The sequence below is a fragment of the Melanaphis sacchari genome, unplaced genomic scaffold (genome assembly GCF_002803265.2).
Source record: "Melanaphis sacchari strain LSU unplaced genomic scaffold, SCAv2.0 Contig0_pilon_pilon, whole genome shotgun sequence".
NCBI classification, from domain to species: domain Eukaryota; kingdom Metazoa; phylum Arthropoda; class Insecta; order Hemiptera; family Aphididae; genus Melanaphis; species Melanaphis sacchari.
The window spans coordinates 20,053,287-20,069,009 of NW_020270366.1; the positions used below are offsets into that span (position 1 = coordinate 20,053,287).

Genomic DNA, 15,723 nt, shown 5'->3' on the forward strand with positions numbered 1-15,723 from the left:
ATGCTGTGGCTTACACTTCAAGTGAAATATCTTAATACTAAAGTAAAATAACGAATTAACCGAGGTATAGTCAGCGTGAATTAAAACTCTTACCTTTCTGCTGTGTTATGATGATTCCTACAGCGGGGAGCCAATTTGACGCGGCTTCGGCGGTCGTTATCACTCTGTCGAACAGGTACAAAAAAATAAATAACGCCGTTGCTTGTTGTTAAAAATGCTGTCGTTGTGATTTATTGATTTTTACTAACGATTTCACAAAGAAATGCATTGTTACATTTCGAAAAACAACCGAACAAAATGGAAAACAAAAACCATGAACACAAAACTAATTTAGTTTGCTTGTCTATAACCTATTATTAATAAAGAAATGACGATAAAGTGCGAAAATAAATCATTCATTTTTTTTTTTTTTTTTATATAGTGTGAATAGTAGGTTCCATAAGTAAAAGTAAACTTTCAATCCTTACAAGATTTCAAGATTAAAAACAAAGCTGTAAGTATAGTATTTTATACATAATATACGTCATTTTTAGATATTTTTTTATTGTATTATTTTTTTTAATCTAATCATGTTGCTGATTAATTACTTTTAATCAAAAACAAATACGCCTTACAAAGTTGACTGTGTTCTATGTAATAATCAGTCAATAATATAATAAACTATAATATTTAATTTCATATTAGAGCAATTATATTATTTTATGTGCATAATTTTGTTTTATATCAGCAAGTTGAAAAAATATTCATAAATAGTTAATTAATTTTTAAATTAAGCTTCTCCCAATGCTCTACTTTTTATTTTCTATTTATAATTTTCTACATATTAAATAAACAAAATAATTGAAGTAGAAATATTAATTTATGGCCTATTAAGTGTTTTATTTATATATTCATTTTCTATTGGAATATTTAAGGCAATTTAAGTATTATATTTTTATACTTAAAGTCAAAAATTATATATCAAATTGATTTATATTATGTTTAATTTTGACATCATTTAATCTGCTATAGTTTTTTTTAGTATAAAATATTAAATAATTGTATAATTTTATAAATTAATAATTTATTACAGTAAAATATGCATTACAATAATGAAGAAAATAACTAATAATAAATTAATAAGTGTAAATAATATTTTAAATAATCACTGACAACTGTCAGTTACTCCAGTGGAAGTTTCCATAGAATGCTGTTAGTGAATTCAGCTTTCCATTAATAATATTCTGCTGAATTTCAACTTTTCCAAAACCGCTTCCCAACCGCATACACTGAAAAATTATAATATAAAGTTTAGTTTATACTTAACACCGTAGATCATGTATTTTACTTCAAATATATTAGTAGTTTTCGGCATATGAAATGCTATATTAGGCGCTATAGTCTTAACAATTTCGAAAATATTAAAACCTCCTCCAAAATCACCAGGGCACATAGATTCAATAGTATAGCTTTTATTAATAGAATATTCTGGACCTCCCCATGGTGGTGACATGAATACAACATCGGCTTTCAACTTTGGGTAAATCAAAAACAAGTCACCAACTATAAATTCAATTTTATCAGCAACACCATATATCTCAGCATTATGACGCGCTAATTGTATTTTTATAGGATCAATATCAACTGCTATAACTAAATATAAATCATTTTATTAAAATTTATACTTATTATTTTACATTGTACTAATAATACCTTTTTTGCATGTCATTGCTAGTTGGATTATATTTCCGCCTGCTCCGCAAAAAGGATCTAACACTATTTTATTTTTACAACGTTTTGCTATATGACGACTTAATACTTCTGGACACACTGAGTAAAAGCTTTCTGTAAAATAAAATATGGTTTCAAAAAATAAATTTTAACACAATCCCTACGAGTTGTCAAAATATAAATGCACGTACCCTAACTTTATCTACTTATCTCTGTATTATTTCAATACATATATATTATTTAGAAAAAAATTATATGAAAATATATGTGTAATTAACATGTTAAGAATAATGTAATTTAATTACCAGCGTCCAAATGAATACCGTGATCAAAATTTGTAAATAACATATGTCTCATTAACCAATATTTAATAGGAATCTGTTCAGGTTTTTTAGTACAATTTGAGTTAGTGTATTTTTGATTTATTAAGTTTTGATAGTTTTGATAATTTTGATAATTCTATTATAAAAATATAAAATACTTAATTTATTTAATTATATTTATACAAGCGCACATAGTTTTTTTTCTATGATTATTTTTAATAATATGGTATAATGTTATATGTTCCAAGTTTATAAAGAATTGTGTTCAATATATAAACAACAAAGCTTAATCTTGTACATATGCAAATCTTGTTATTCAAAATTCTAAATATCATGAAAATTATTGCATAATATGCATTAAACCTCAAGTATCATGTATACAAAGTAAAATTATTCTTAAATTTATACACAAAATAATAATCAATCAATTGCATTTTTAAATTAGATTTTTAAAGCTATTATTAAATTTAAAATATGTTTCATACATAATTTTCAATTTTTCCATTACAGTGGTTCTTATCCGGAAATGCTGGAGAGGTTATTGGCTTTTGATATTTCCCTTTCTGATTATTCTTAAATTTATCCATAAAATAATTAACAATTAGTTGAATTTTTATAACTATTATTAAATTTAAAATATGTTTCATACATAATTTTCAATTCTTTCATTGTAGCGATTCTTATCCAAGAATATTTGAGAGGGTATTGGCTTTTGATATCTTCCTTTTTGATTGTATCCATCAGAACTACCTATTGAATTCTAAAATATAACAAATTATATTAAAAAATTTTGTTAGTTAAAAAATAATTTAAATTTAAAAATTAATTTTACTGAGATATTATTTTAATATGATTTATTACTTAAAACATTAAATCAGATAAAATATACACTTAGAAATGTAGTATTAACATAAAAAACTGCATAAATAAATAACTTAAATATCAAAATATAAAATTTGTCCAAAATTATTAATTTTCTATTCAAATAAAAATGTCTTTAATAAAGTACTAATACCCATCACTCGGGGTAAATAAAAAAAATAATAAACTCGGGGTCTAATATTTTATTCATAATTAACATGAAACTTATGTTAAAATTTGAAATTATGATCGTTTTAATAAAAAATTAAAAATATATTTACATTTGGTTTTGGCGACGTATAAGTTTTTGAATCATATCCGGTATTAAACTGTTTATTAACATTATGAGACCGTATCTTGGACGGATAAACTTCATAAAATTTATCATCATTACACACAAAACCTAGATTCTCAAGAACTGCAGTAATTTGTTCTGAATTTTTATCGTATAATTGTCTATAACAAAAAAAAAAAAAAAAACACTAATATGAATTGATTTATTTAAGAATGGTGTTTAAGAATTTTCCATTTTATTTTTGCATTTATTCCATAATAGTACAATATATATAATAAACTATATATATAGTATATAACAATAATCTTAGTCTACAGTCATACTAATATGACAATAACCTACATAAATTATATTGAATAGTAATAATTTTGAAAAAAAAAATATATTTAGTTATTTCATATGATAATAATTTAATTAGCTTAATAAAATAGTTTGATTAACTTGAATTTAAATCAATAGTTAAAAAAAATAAATAAATATCACTTACGTTTTATTAGTTGGTTCATTTTCAATAGCTGTAGTACATAATTTAGGTTTATTTGGATGGAAGTTACTATTAAATGTTTCATTTTCAACAAATGATTTGAACCTATTATTTGGACATCTATAATTCCTATAAAAACATATTTTAAATTTAAAACTTCAAAATGGATGTAAATCTGTTACGTATTTATAGGGAAATAGGGTAAATTAGGTGCTCATCTCCAAAGTCCAAACATTATGAAATCTTCTTATGAAAGGAAAAACTAAAAAAGTTGTGCAGAAAAATAGTTATTAAATAAAATAGACTTATAAGACTTATACACACAAAAAAATGAAAAAAATACTGCCGTTGTCATACTAAATCAATAAGTAAACATATTCATTCATTTTGTCTGTTTTTATTCATATTTACGATAAAGATTTCAACAAAGTAGTGTAATATTATTTTGTCTGTGTCATTATATTTTATTTCATTTTTTTCAACAAGGTATTACATAAATTAAAGAAAATAGTAGTTTTTTAACCTCAATTTTTTTTTTTTACGAAATAGTCAAATACTTCCCGGACGAGACCGGATAATTTGGCTAGTTTTAAATAAATCTCAATTAAAGTAATTTCTATTTGGCTGTTAATAATTATTAAAAATTTAATATTTGCACAAAACAAGAAAACAAAAATGTTCAAACATTTATATAATTTCTAGAACTTGTATCTGAGTTTGAAATAATTCCCCGCTCCCAGCAATTCAAAATGTACCTATATTTACGCCACTGATCTAATAACACGTACCTACCTACGTCCTACATGTTACGTAAGGTATTGAATATTATTTTTTTAATTCCTGTTAAGAGTATGTACCTTTTATTTGCCACGAAGTACGTACACAACAGAGTTAAACTTTCTCTGTGGTACTGGCGCCCAAACAACACTTCAACCATTTTTCCGGCGCGCGACGTATAACTTGGCTTTTCCGTGAGGTTATAAGTGTTGTTGATGGATTGCTTCGGTCTCCAATTTGGAGAGCCTTTTGAATAATTATTCCGATTCATATTGGTACGGATTTGCTTCGACGTTTAACGAAAATAAATAAATATTCTTTTTTCGGTTTTCCACAGTCTCGTTCGCAATCTCAATACAAGCAGCTAGGTTGTTGCCCGGTGCAAGAAAATAACATAAATGACACACAAATATGAAACGCACACATTATATAGGTGTCTGTCGTCAAGCACCCACAATGTTATAATAATAATAAGAACCCGACAACCGCCTATTCAGCCAGTAATTATAATTTTGACTGTTAGGCCAGAATATTATAGTGCGCGTTTTTTATGTATGGGTACCATGATTTTTTATAAAAATGTGAATATTACTATGTTAAATCAGTTAAATGTACTATACACTCCAATATTACTGTAAGTATGACTTACGAGGAACCTTATATTCTACTGCTAAGCATCATCTGTTATTTACGACAATCCTATAAGGATATACGTAATAAAATCCTTTTACGTATATAATGTACTGTTATTATAAATATCCTACTGGCTACTATTAAATTAGTTATCTTAATGTCTAATATAGGTACCTAATATACAGCAAAAATATTATACAGCCAATATAATATGATGTAGACTTTTGAGCTTATATAGTATGCGTACCTAGTTTAAAATACTATTAGTAAAAAAACCAAATATTCCATAGTCTTTATTTTATAATTGATTTAAAATAGCCATTTTAATTTAATATTTTAAAATAAAGAAGTAAATATTTCTTTAAATATTTACACGCTTAATTAATGTATAATTAATTTAAAGAAAGTACTTTATTATAATGTTTAATACATTTATATAATTATAAACGAAGTAGGTAGGTTGAATTTCAACATAACATATTTTGATATTTGTAATTTTTTCAAGCTTTATACTTCAATAACTATTAGGGTAGTTAGTGATTTTTTTTTAATGAAGCAATTTATACTGATATACAAAAAACATTTCTCAATATATTTATAGTTTTCAATTTTTCACAAATATTTATGAATATCTTTAACCACTTTTGTTGACTAATTATTTTTATCTTTGTTAATATTTATACTTTACTTTCTTAAAAGAAGAAATATTTCTTTAATCTGCAGGGATTTGAATAATACAGTTATTAATTCAAATGTTTTTCTAAAGAGTAGATACACAACAATGACCTGAGTACGTCCCGTTTTTAATTTTCGATTTTGTTTTAAATAATAAAACATATCTAATATACGTATATTCAATATTCTTACATACAAATAAAATTATAATGTTATCATTTTTTTTATTTACCATCTTACATTCTTAACCCCCTCCAATTAGCGAACGCCTTCAAATATTAGACTGCATTTTGGCGATCGAGAATGTCCAGTATTTAGAGGTTTCACTATGCATAATAAATGCAGCGACTTAACTTTAAAATTTGGCTCCGAGTGCAAAATTTTTAATGATTCTCTCATCAAAGCATTATGGAGGCCACTGAACCTACAAAAATCATAGCCGTTGTTTTATGAGTGGAATTGATCGGAATAACTAAGTTTCTATTTTCCTTTTACTAGGAAAATAATCCGTTGGTATAAAAAATTAGTATAAATACGAGAACTGAGTGGTTTACTAGACAACCTGGACAATGTCCAGTGGCCTGGTTCAGGTGTGATGAAAATAATTAATATAACTAGTAAACTATACAATTTATAAACACTCAGTGTCTCGCAGAAGTGCATGTTTAGAAATTGCAATAACTCAGCAAAAACCATCGAAATTTCAAGAAATAAACAAGGAAGAATAAGATTTGTATGAAAAATTGATAATAGTTTCTACCAACATATAGGCTAAATAAATTGTCTTATACTTTTCCCAATCAAAAAAATGATCAGCACAAATCTAAGTCATAATGCCAATTAGTGTCAATTAGCATCAGTTAAAAGATAAAAATGTGTATGTGGTGTGGATATAGACATCAATGGAAAAAAAACTTTGAATTACTTCCACTTCCACACATATAATTATGTATTGTAATATGATCTGCAGTAACTGTACAAAATAATAATGGCAATTTTTTCTTACCTAAAAATTAAAATTCCAATCTCAAAATTAAAGTAATTTGTTTAAATTCTGATTTTGTATCACAAAACCGCATAATCCAATGTGTCTATATTACAAGAGGTAATTTATATCATATTAATGAATTATTGATTTATTTAAATTATAATTAAAAACATATTTCAATTTTGAATTATTAATTAAAAATACATTTTAAGAGTATAATGCACTAATTTTAAACAATAAAGTAAAAATCACTATACATAAAAACATTATAAAAATAGTTTTTTTTTTTTTTAATGTACAGAACTATGAAAAAATCATTTGTAATACAACATAATATATACACATTATTTAGAAATTTGTTAAAATACCTACCTAACAAATTTTTAGTAGATCAGGACTTGAGTAATAACAGTTGAGTACTGATAACATTACTTTGAATATTTAAACTATTGGTCTTTGACAATTTGTAATAAATAAAAAAAAAAAAAATTGTACATAAAATAAATGTAAAACTAATTGGTAGACAAATATTAGATACATACATAATATGGAAAATATTACAATATAAATAATAATTCACATCCAAAGTTGTAAAACTAAATTAGTTTAACAATACATTCACCACCAATACTGGGTAGACATTAACCATATCTATCTATTCACTGAGAAGTAAAGTTTGTGTAATCGTATGTCTCTTTTCATCATACACAAAATTGTTATTTTTGAACAATTTACTCTCAAAGAATGGTCTTAAGTCGTGTATATCTATTTGTTTTACCTAAAAAAATGAATTGGATTTAAATTAAAATTTTGAACTTATCACAAAGGAGAGATTGCTATAAAAAATATTAGATAACTTACTTTGTCTTTAAAATCTTTTTCGTGTATTTCAATTGTGTTAACTGTGACACCATGTATACCTCTAATATAAGCTAACTGATCAGTCGCCATTTGATGTAATATAAAGTACAAAAGCTCAGTGGTATCTTTTTTGAATGATAAATATTTTTGGAATGTCTAAAAATGTTGATACAGAGTAGAATAATTAGTTTAGTTTTTTATCATATAAGTAAATATATGATTAAATTCAATTACTTTTCTCATTGTTTTCATAACGCTGTATTTTTGTGTTTCGATAAATGATTCTAACATTATCCGTATAGCCATGTTAACATCATCTTCTTGAACATAGTCTCTTAAATGCATTTTAGCATTCGCTTCTGCCATACGAATCATACTTTCAATATGTCGGACAGTGATAGGTAAACTTCCAGTCATCTATATTAAATATAAATTAATACAAATTAAAATAAATAGAATACACATTTAATGTAATAAATATTACAGCGTCCAAAATAATTTTAAAAAATGTTTAAATATTATATTTATTTATATACTCATACACATGAAATGTCTCCTAAGAAAAGCAGCAAAATACTTAAACAATATATACGTAATAATTAGTACATTTAGGTAGTATTTAAAATAAATTATTAATAGTAAAAATAAGCAAATTAAAGAGGCTATAGTTAAATAAGTATTTTATATCTAAGTTAAGAAATTTAATCAAAACATAGGCATAAAATTTATAAGACTAAAGTAACTATAGTTTGAAACAGTGGTCTTCAACCGGTGGGTCGTGTAAGCCTTAAAATTGGGTTATGACAAGTCTTTTTTTTAAATAAAAATTAGATAAGGTAAAAAAATAATATTATATTATAATCATAATGGATATCAAGTATAATGTTTTTTTTATCAGGCTTACGTGGGTCACGAAAAATAAAGGCCTAAAACAGTGGGTCGCGAGTCCAAAAAGGTTGAAGACCACTAGTTTAAAATATGACTTATTATAAACAGTATTGCATTGTTTCTAAACATTCAATTCCTAAATCATTTTCGTAATTTATCAACCTCACTACAATTATTTTACTTAATAATTAATTTATTCAAATTCTATTAATTATCTATTTGTTATTCTCTAATTCTATTAAATTTTATTAATTTTTAAACATTATTAAGCAAATGTATTTTTAGAAAAATTTATTTTCAAAATAAAACAAAATTTGAACTATAAAATTATTAGTTTTGGTTATATAAGTGTTAGAATAGTTTAAAAATGATGTTATTTAATATTAAACATATTAGCATTTAATAATTTTTAAGAATTGATAATATTGTAAAAAATAGTAGACTACTTAAATATTACAACTATTTTAGGTCTTAAAACCAAATTAATTATTTTAAAGGATAATCATTATTCTCAATGCAAAGTTTAACAATTCAGAAGTTCCTTGTTCAAAAATTCATTAAGAGACAACATAGATAAAAAAAAAAATTATCTGTTTAATAATAATTTCTACTCACCATAGACTCTTGTCTCAGTTGACTATACATTTTAGCTACTTTGTCTTGGTCCATACGATGAAGTTTGGGATGAATGTTTTGCTTAGAATAGACAATATATTTTTTCAATAAATCTTGAGGTATTGGTTCCATATCAGTAGTAGAAAATGGATTTCTTAATTCACATGCTTTATCTTTGCTCAAAGGATGGTTACGCATATGAGACTGTACTACAAATGTTGCAAGCCGATTGTCTTTAACCTGATCGACTTCATCTCGTACAACACACAAAATGTCAAATCTTGACATAATAGGTTCTGATAAATTAACCTAAAAAATGGATTTAAAGATTAAACAAATAACTTATTAATTTTGATTTATAGAGTGTAATTCAAATATAGGGATGAGTGGCCAAATGGACTAATACAACAATTCTAAAGTACACCACTGACAACTCAAACTTGGCCACAGGTAATATATCCCTTAATTGTCCAGGAAAAATGACTTTTATTCCCTACCCCTCGAACTGGGCTTAGTAAAATCCCTAGGGGTTGTTACAGTTATAATTATAAGGACCCTGGTGTGTATTTTGATGATATTGGTTAAGTGTTTGATTTTGACTAATTGCTATTGCCAATTAATCTTACATTGTTATACACGGTTAGGATAATGATAATTGGAGTAAATTATAAGATAGAGAAACAAAATATCTTATTTTAAAATTTAAGATTTTGAAGCAATTTCATTGAATTATTGTATCATTTAATAACAAACTGCAAAAATGAATTCATAGATTTTTAAAAGGATAAACAAATTTGTTAGTTGAAATGTAGTATTGTAGAAGTAATCATAACTTTTTTTACATAATTTATAAACTTTGACATATTATACTAATTAAACTATTTTTTTAGTGTTAAAGACACAACATTTTCTGATCAATACTAATAATGTATTACATGTTCTAAAAGATATAAAAAAAAATAGTGTTTAATGTTAATACAATGATTACATATTTTTTGACTTCAATGATGTTTTTTTACCATTATTTATATGCAATATTTTTTCCCCCAGTATGTCAAACACAAACCTTAAAGTTTTTGGTAGGTTATATGCTCTACCAATGCCCCTCCCTTCCTTTAGATATCTGCAACCAACAATCAGTAACTAGACCTTCAAACACACTAATGCTCCAAACAGAAAAAAAAATTCACACGTACATTTTCAGAAAAAGTCATTGCTGGATCATAACGTCCACCAATTGGATTAGCTGCCGCCATAACAGAACACCTAGCTTGTAAAGAAGTCACAATACCAGCTTTAGAAATAGAAATACTCTGCTGTTCCATAGCCTCATGAATTGAAGTTCTATCTTGATCATTCATCTAAAAATAAATAATGATTGTATTATTTAAAGCTAACTGTGGTGTTTTTATTTATTTATTTCACTTACTTTATCAAATTCATCAATAATACAGACACCTTGATCAGCCAAAACTAAAGCACCTGCTTCTAAAGTCCATTCTTTAGACTGATGATCACGTTTAACATAGGCTGTAAGACCAACAGCAGAAGCACCTTGTCCAGTAGTAAAAACAGCACGTGGAGCTATTTTCTCAATATATTTTAAAAATTGGGATTTTGCTGTTCCAGGATCACCACACAACAGTATATTTATATCTCCACGAAGTTTATGTTTATCACCTATTCAAAAGATTGAATCTATCATTACAATAAATGACTTATGTAACATAAATTATCAAGAAGTGTTAAAATTAAATTGTTATTTACATAACCTAAAACACAAACTAGACATTTTTCAGATACAAATCTAATATTTCACCCTAACTATTAAATGTAAAACAAAGAATATAAATTTAATACTTCAAAAGATATTTAAATATTAAAATTAATAGAATTTGAAAAAAAAAATATAAAACATAAAATTATTTGTGTTTTTAGATTAAACATTTGACCTTATTGTATAGATTTTAATGACATAAAATAATTAATCATTTAAGAAACTTTCAAATACTTAAATGTAATAAGTTAATATAGGTAGATGTTTTAATATAAATTAAACAAACCTGGATTTTTTGGTTCTCCACCAAATAATGCCAATGCCAAACTTTTTTTGATATAATCGTGTCCATATATTGATGGAGCAATAGACGCAGCAATACGCTCACCAATTTTATGTTCTTTAGATAATTTTAATATTTGTGAAACATCTTCATCAGTAAGAGACTCAACTATATGTTTATTGTCTTTTATAATTAAATGATTTGCCATAATAACAGTAGCGAATACTGGAAATCCATTTCCTGTATTTAAAGATCCATCATAACTGTTTGAATATATTCCAGTCACATCTATTTCATCGCCAGGTTTGCATTGATCACACAGATCGGCTAAAAGAATACAATCTTTACTACGTGGTATACGGCCTGGTGGTATACTGCCTGGAGACTCTTGTATGGTGATTTTTTGATAATTACGATATAAAGTTTGTTCCATGTTAACCTATACAAAAATTAATATTAACATAAAAAAATTATTAAGACTATATTTTTTATCAATTTACCATAAATGGCCCAGTACTTTGACATTCAGGACATGAACCAGGCTTAATTTCTTGACTTTGAGACTGTATAAATGGCCCGAGAACATAACCACATTTAGAACAATCATATTTAATAATACTTAGTTGAGGAAAGACACCTGTAGTTGACGTTACAACACCACGAGTTCTGACCAACTGATTCAAATGAATTTTTCTAAAAAGTTCAATTAAATTAGCAATTGTCCAAAAATGGTTTTCTTTTTATTTAATTACTTGAAAGTACGAATTTCCTCAATGAGTGGTAAATCTGTAATCCTTACAAATATTTCAGAGGTAACTCTTCCATATTGAGGATACATAGATAAAACTAAGTCTTTGGCTACTTCATTGAATATATTTATCATTTCTGAAGGGGCTTCTGGCAAAAAAAGTGCCAGCGTATGTTGTTTATTTGCCAAGTTAGTAAATTCAACTTCCAAGCTACATAAATTACTCTCACACATTCTTCTGATTTTATCCTTGTATAGATAAGCACCATTAGAAGTAACATCATTTCGCAAAAAATTTTTGAAACGGTTAGCAATTTCAGTCTTTGGACCTAACATGGCTACCCACTCAGCAACTGTATGCCCTTTAGTGTCTTGTAAATTTTCAATAGATTCAATCATCTAGGCAAAAAAAATTAAAAATTAAATAAGCAAAAAAAAAAAAAATCATAAAAAATGTATACTTCTTCGTCTTCTTCATCATCAACAATAAAACCACTAGCAGCTCTTTCAGCCATTCGCCTTTTTTTTCTAGATGCTTCATCATCATCATGTTCATCTTAAATAGAACATAACATTAAATTATGTGAAAAACATTGTAGTGTTATGGAAATACGAACCATAAAGTATGTCATCAGCATCTCTTCGACCAGTTCCTTCTTCTCGGTCACGTCTTAATAACTCCCTTTCAGCCGCAGCTCTTGCACCTGGACTCATTGCATCATATTCATCTTCGTCCAATTCACCACCATCATAACGATCGAGAGCCGGTATCGGACGATAATCCCTGAACAATAAATTAATCGATTTGAGAATTTAAGCACAAATCTAAAAATACAATAACCTTACCGTTCTAAATTATCGCCAAATAATTCTTCTCCATCTTCTTCCTCAGGATCATCAAACTGACTCAAACTCAAAACGTCAGCTTCATTCAACACTTCATCCTCCAAATTACGTACCGGCGATGTGTCATCGCCTCCCCCGAAATCCCCATCGTCAAAAGGTTCGGGACTGCTAAGATCTCTCTATTAATCGGAACATAATGAATAATGATTAGTAGAATATAATAATAACATGGTATTTAACCAATAAACAAACTCTACTCACGTCCGACATTTTATTCCAACAGTATCACCGAATGCTCGTCACAAAACGACAAATTAGATACGGACTAAATACTTCAGGATGAAAAGCAAAATTTGTAATTACTAATTAGTAAGTATCCACAAAATTTGTGATGTACCTAAATCTTATTTAATAGACGGCGAATTACAAATATCAAATAGTAATGCGACGTCGTACCCGCGTAATCGGTAGACGGCAGCCTGTTGCGCGACTCGTGTATAATGGGTACCACAAATCGGTCCAAGGCAAACAAATAACGATTGAAATGGCGGGAACTGTTCGATCAAATGTTAGATACGTAATCCACAAACTATTGACACTATGTTCAGTTAGTAGCGTACTTTTACCCGGTAAAACGTAAAATGAACAAATCGTATTATGCATTAAATAAATAACAATTATTATAATAATTCATTGATCGTTTCAGACTTTAGTGTTTAATGTTTATCATGAACGACATGAACGGAAAAAAATGTATTCACAGATATTGAGACTTATTATTCTCATCAAAATAAACTATAGTCATTATTTTCTATAACAGTAAATATATTTTAAGCAGTGGTGTATTGGAGGATATACTAGGGAATACGACGTATACCCCGATCCCTATTTTTGGATTTATGCGTATTATTTAAAGAAAATGCATCTATTATGAGTATACGCCAAATGAATATGCATGCATTATGGGTATGCGCAAGTTTCTAGTTTATCATAAGTCATAAATCATAATTAATATCACAATATAAAATAAATAATAGGTAATAGTAATATTATTAGGTACAATTATTATTTTATTATGTACACTATTACACTGTCCAAAAATAGCCTCGAACCCGTATGAAGTTCGGAATTCGGAAACTGCCAAGTGTAAAATAATGTTTAGTGTAAATATTAAATATTCATATCAATATTATGGAAGTTTAAAATATTTGTGTCCATAACGGATATTCCAATGCAGAATATTATATGCTATCATAATAGGTACTACTCACTTTCAAACCAAATTAACCTGTTTATCACTAAAATCGCAATTTTGGTTTAACATAAAAAATTCATAATTATGCAAATATTTGTTGGATAAAGTAAAAAAATTATGAACTATAAAAAATAAATTACCAAAATTAGATTTCAAAAGTGCGCCAGTTAAAAGTTATTTACGTTGATATATATATATATATATATATATATGACGTGAAGAGTGTTTGTAAAGTTTATTAAGTTAGAGGCAACGATAGTTTGCTTTCATTAGCCATTAAAACAATACATAGTATACGTACATACATTTAAACTTGTCTTCGATTTTTAGGTGACATAAAAATAAAAAGTATTGTTAATTTTTTGAAGTATAATAAAAATTAAGAAATAATATACTGAATACACTTATACAATTATACTTATACACCTTACTTTAATATTAATTAAAACAAACCCATTGCGGCATTACTTTGTCAAACATCATTGACTTAATTCGTTTGACAGCGCGACGTCAACTGTCAGCTGACCAACGATTGTCAGAATAATTACAATTTACAACATATATTAAAACAATAAACAAGTAAAAATAGAACTAAATTAATAATGCTAAAAATATGCTTAAAATGTTGTTTTATAATGAAGTAAAAAATACTGATTTTTATAATTAAGTATATGGTATATTATTAAATTTATAAACCATATTATTATTTATACCTTATTTACGTTCTTACGATATTAATTTATTTATATACTTCAAAAATATTTCAAATACAATAGTAATATTAACTCGTTATTTAATAATAAAAAATACTTTATTTTCATATTGTAGGTGCATTCAAAATAAAATAAGTATTTTAAAAACATGATTACATTTTCAAAGTTGATAAAATAACATGATATTTATTTTTAATGTTTTACAAGTAATAAAATATTTGTATAATGTTTTTACTACTTACTAAATTGTTGATTGAGTATCTATTTAAAGTTTAAACACTTTAATACTATAATAATATAACATATTTAAATACTTGCTTTTTTCCAAACTTCATTTCAGAGTACGCTTTTCCAAACACATCTTCCAATTAATTAAATATTTTATATTCTTGTTATACTCAATGTATTACATGTTTCTACATGTTTATGTGGGCTATGTCTATCACGCATTTCTCTATTCATCATATTAGTGATTTACCACATACTTTTTATACTTAATTAAAACATGAATAAATATAAAAATGTAGAATTATAGTTTATTCAATGATACACAATCATAATAATTCAATAATTTATATCACAATCTAATCTTAAATTTAAAAAAATAATAATTTTCAAGACATATTATGTACTACAATATACATTAGTATATGTCAATATTTAAAAAAAATGCTATTATTTTTATGGTTTACATAAGGCACCTAAAAACAATTTAACGTCTTTTAAAAAACATGCAAATGTGTTACAACACGAACTAAACTATAATTGATTACGGTAGCAACTACAGTCACGATTATTGCTTGACCCAGGTTTTAGTATAGTATGATATTATTTATATAGAAGTTACATTGTTAAAATAAAGCTCGATCGTCATCGCGATTGAATCGTTGGCAATAACCATAGAAGCGTGGTAAACGACAAGTGTGCAGTAGACCGCATATGACAAGAATGCCAAATATTTTAAGTTAAAATCTGTGTTTCAGATTTTTTA

At 26.2% G+C, this 15,723-nt stretch overlaps 3 protein-coding genes across 3 annotated transcripts in view; all 3 read right to left on the reverse strand.

Moving 5' to 3' along the window:
• The window catches only part of LOC112597412, a 6,282-nt gene extending 6,134 nt beyond the window's left edge, over window positions 1-148 (reverse strand). The window contains exon 1 of the mRNA XM_025343461.1: window positions 94-148. The gene's annotated coding sequence lies outside the window, so the exon portion shown is untranslated. The remainder of the gene's footprint in view (window positions 1-93) is intronic.
• A 1,009-nt stretch (window positions 149-1,157) lies between these two features.
• LOC112600441 (uncharacterized RNA methyltransferase OB0768-like) lies at window positions 1,158-4,721 on the reverse strand. The gene is made up of 8 exons (XM_025347665.1): window positions 4,531-4,721; window positions 3,677-3,802; window positions 3,176-3,350; window positions 2,683-2,793; window positions 2,016-2,169; window positions 1,693-1,824; window positions 1,328-1,632; window positions 1,158-1,268 (listed from the first exon to the last, which is right to left on the reverse strand). The coding sequence occupies exons 1-8, from the start codon at window positions 4,719-4,721 to the stop codon at window positions 1,158-1,160; spliced, it is 1,305 nt and encodes a 434-aa protein (XP_025203450.1).
• Window positions 4,722-7,063: 2,342 nt separating this feature from the next.
• On the reverse strand, window positions 7,064-13,272 carry LOC112594945 (DNA replication licensing factor Mcm2). The gene is made up of 13 exons (XM_025339975.1): window positions 13,026-13,272; window positions 12,765-12,943; window positions 12,536-12,702; window positions 12,380-12,474; window positions 11,923-12,317; window positions 11,671-11,863; window positions 11,174-11,609; window positions 10,540-10,790; window positions 10,307-10,471; window positions 9,111-9,419; window positions 7,842-8,024; window positions 7,608-7,763; window positions 7,064-7,524 (listed from the first exon to the last, which is right to left on the reverse strand). The coding sequence occupies exons 1-13, from the start codon at window positions 13,032-13,034 to the stop codon at window positions 7,402-7,404; spliced, it is 2,661 nt and encodes an 886-aa protein (XP_025195760.1). The 5' UTR covers window positions 13,035-13,272; the 3' UTR covers window positions 7,064-7,401.
• Window positions 13,273-15,723: the final 2,451 nt, after the last annotated feature.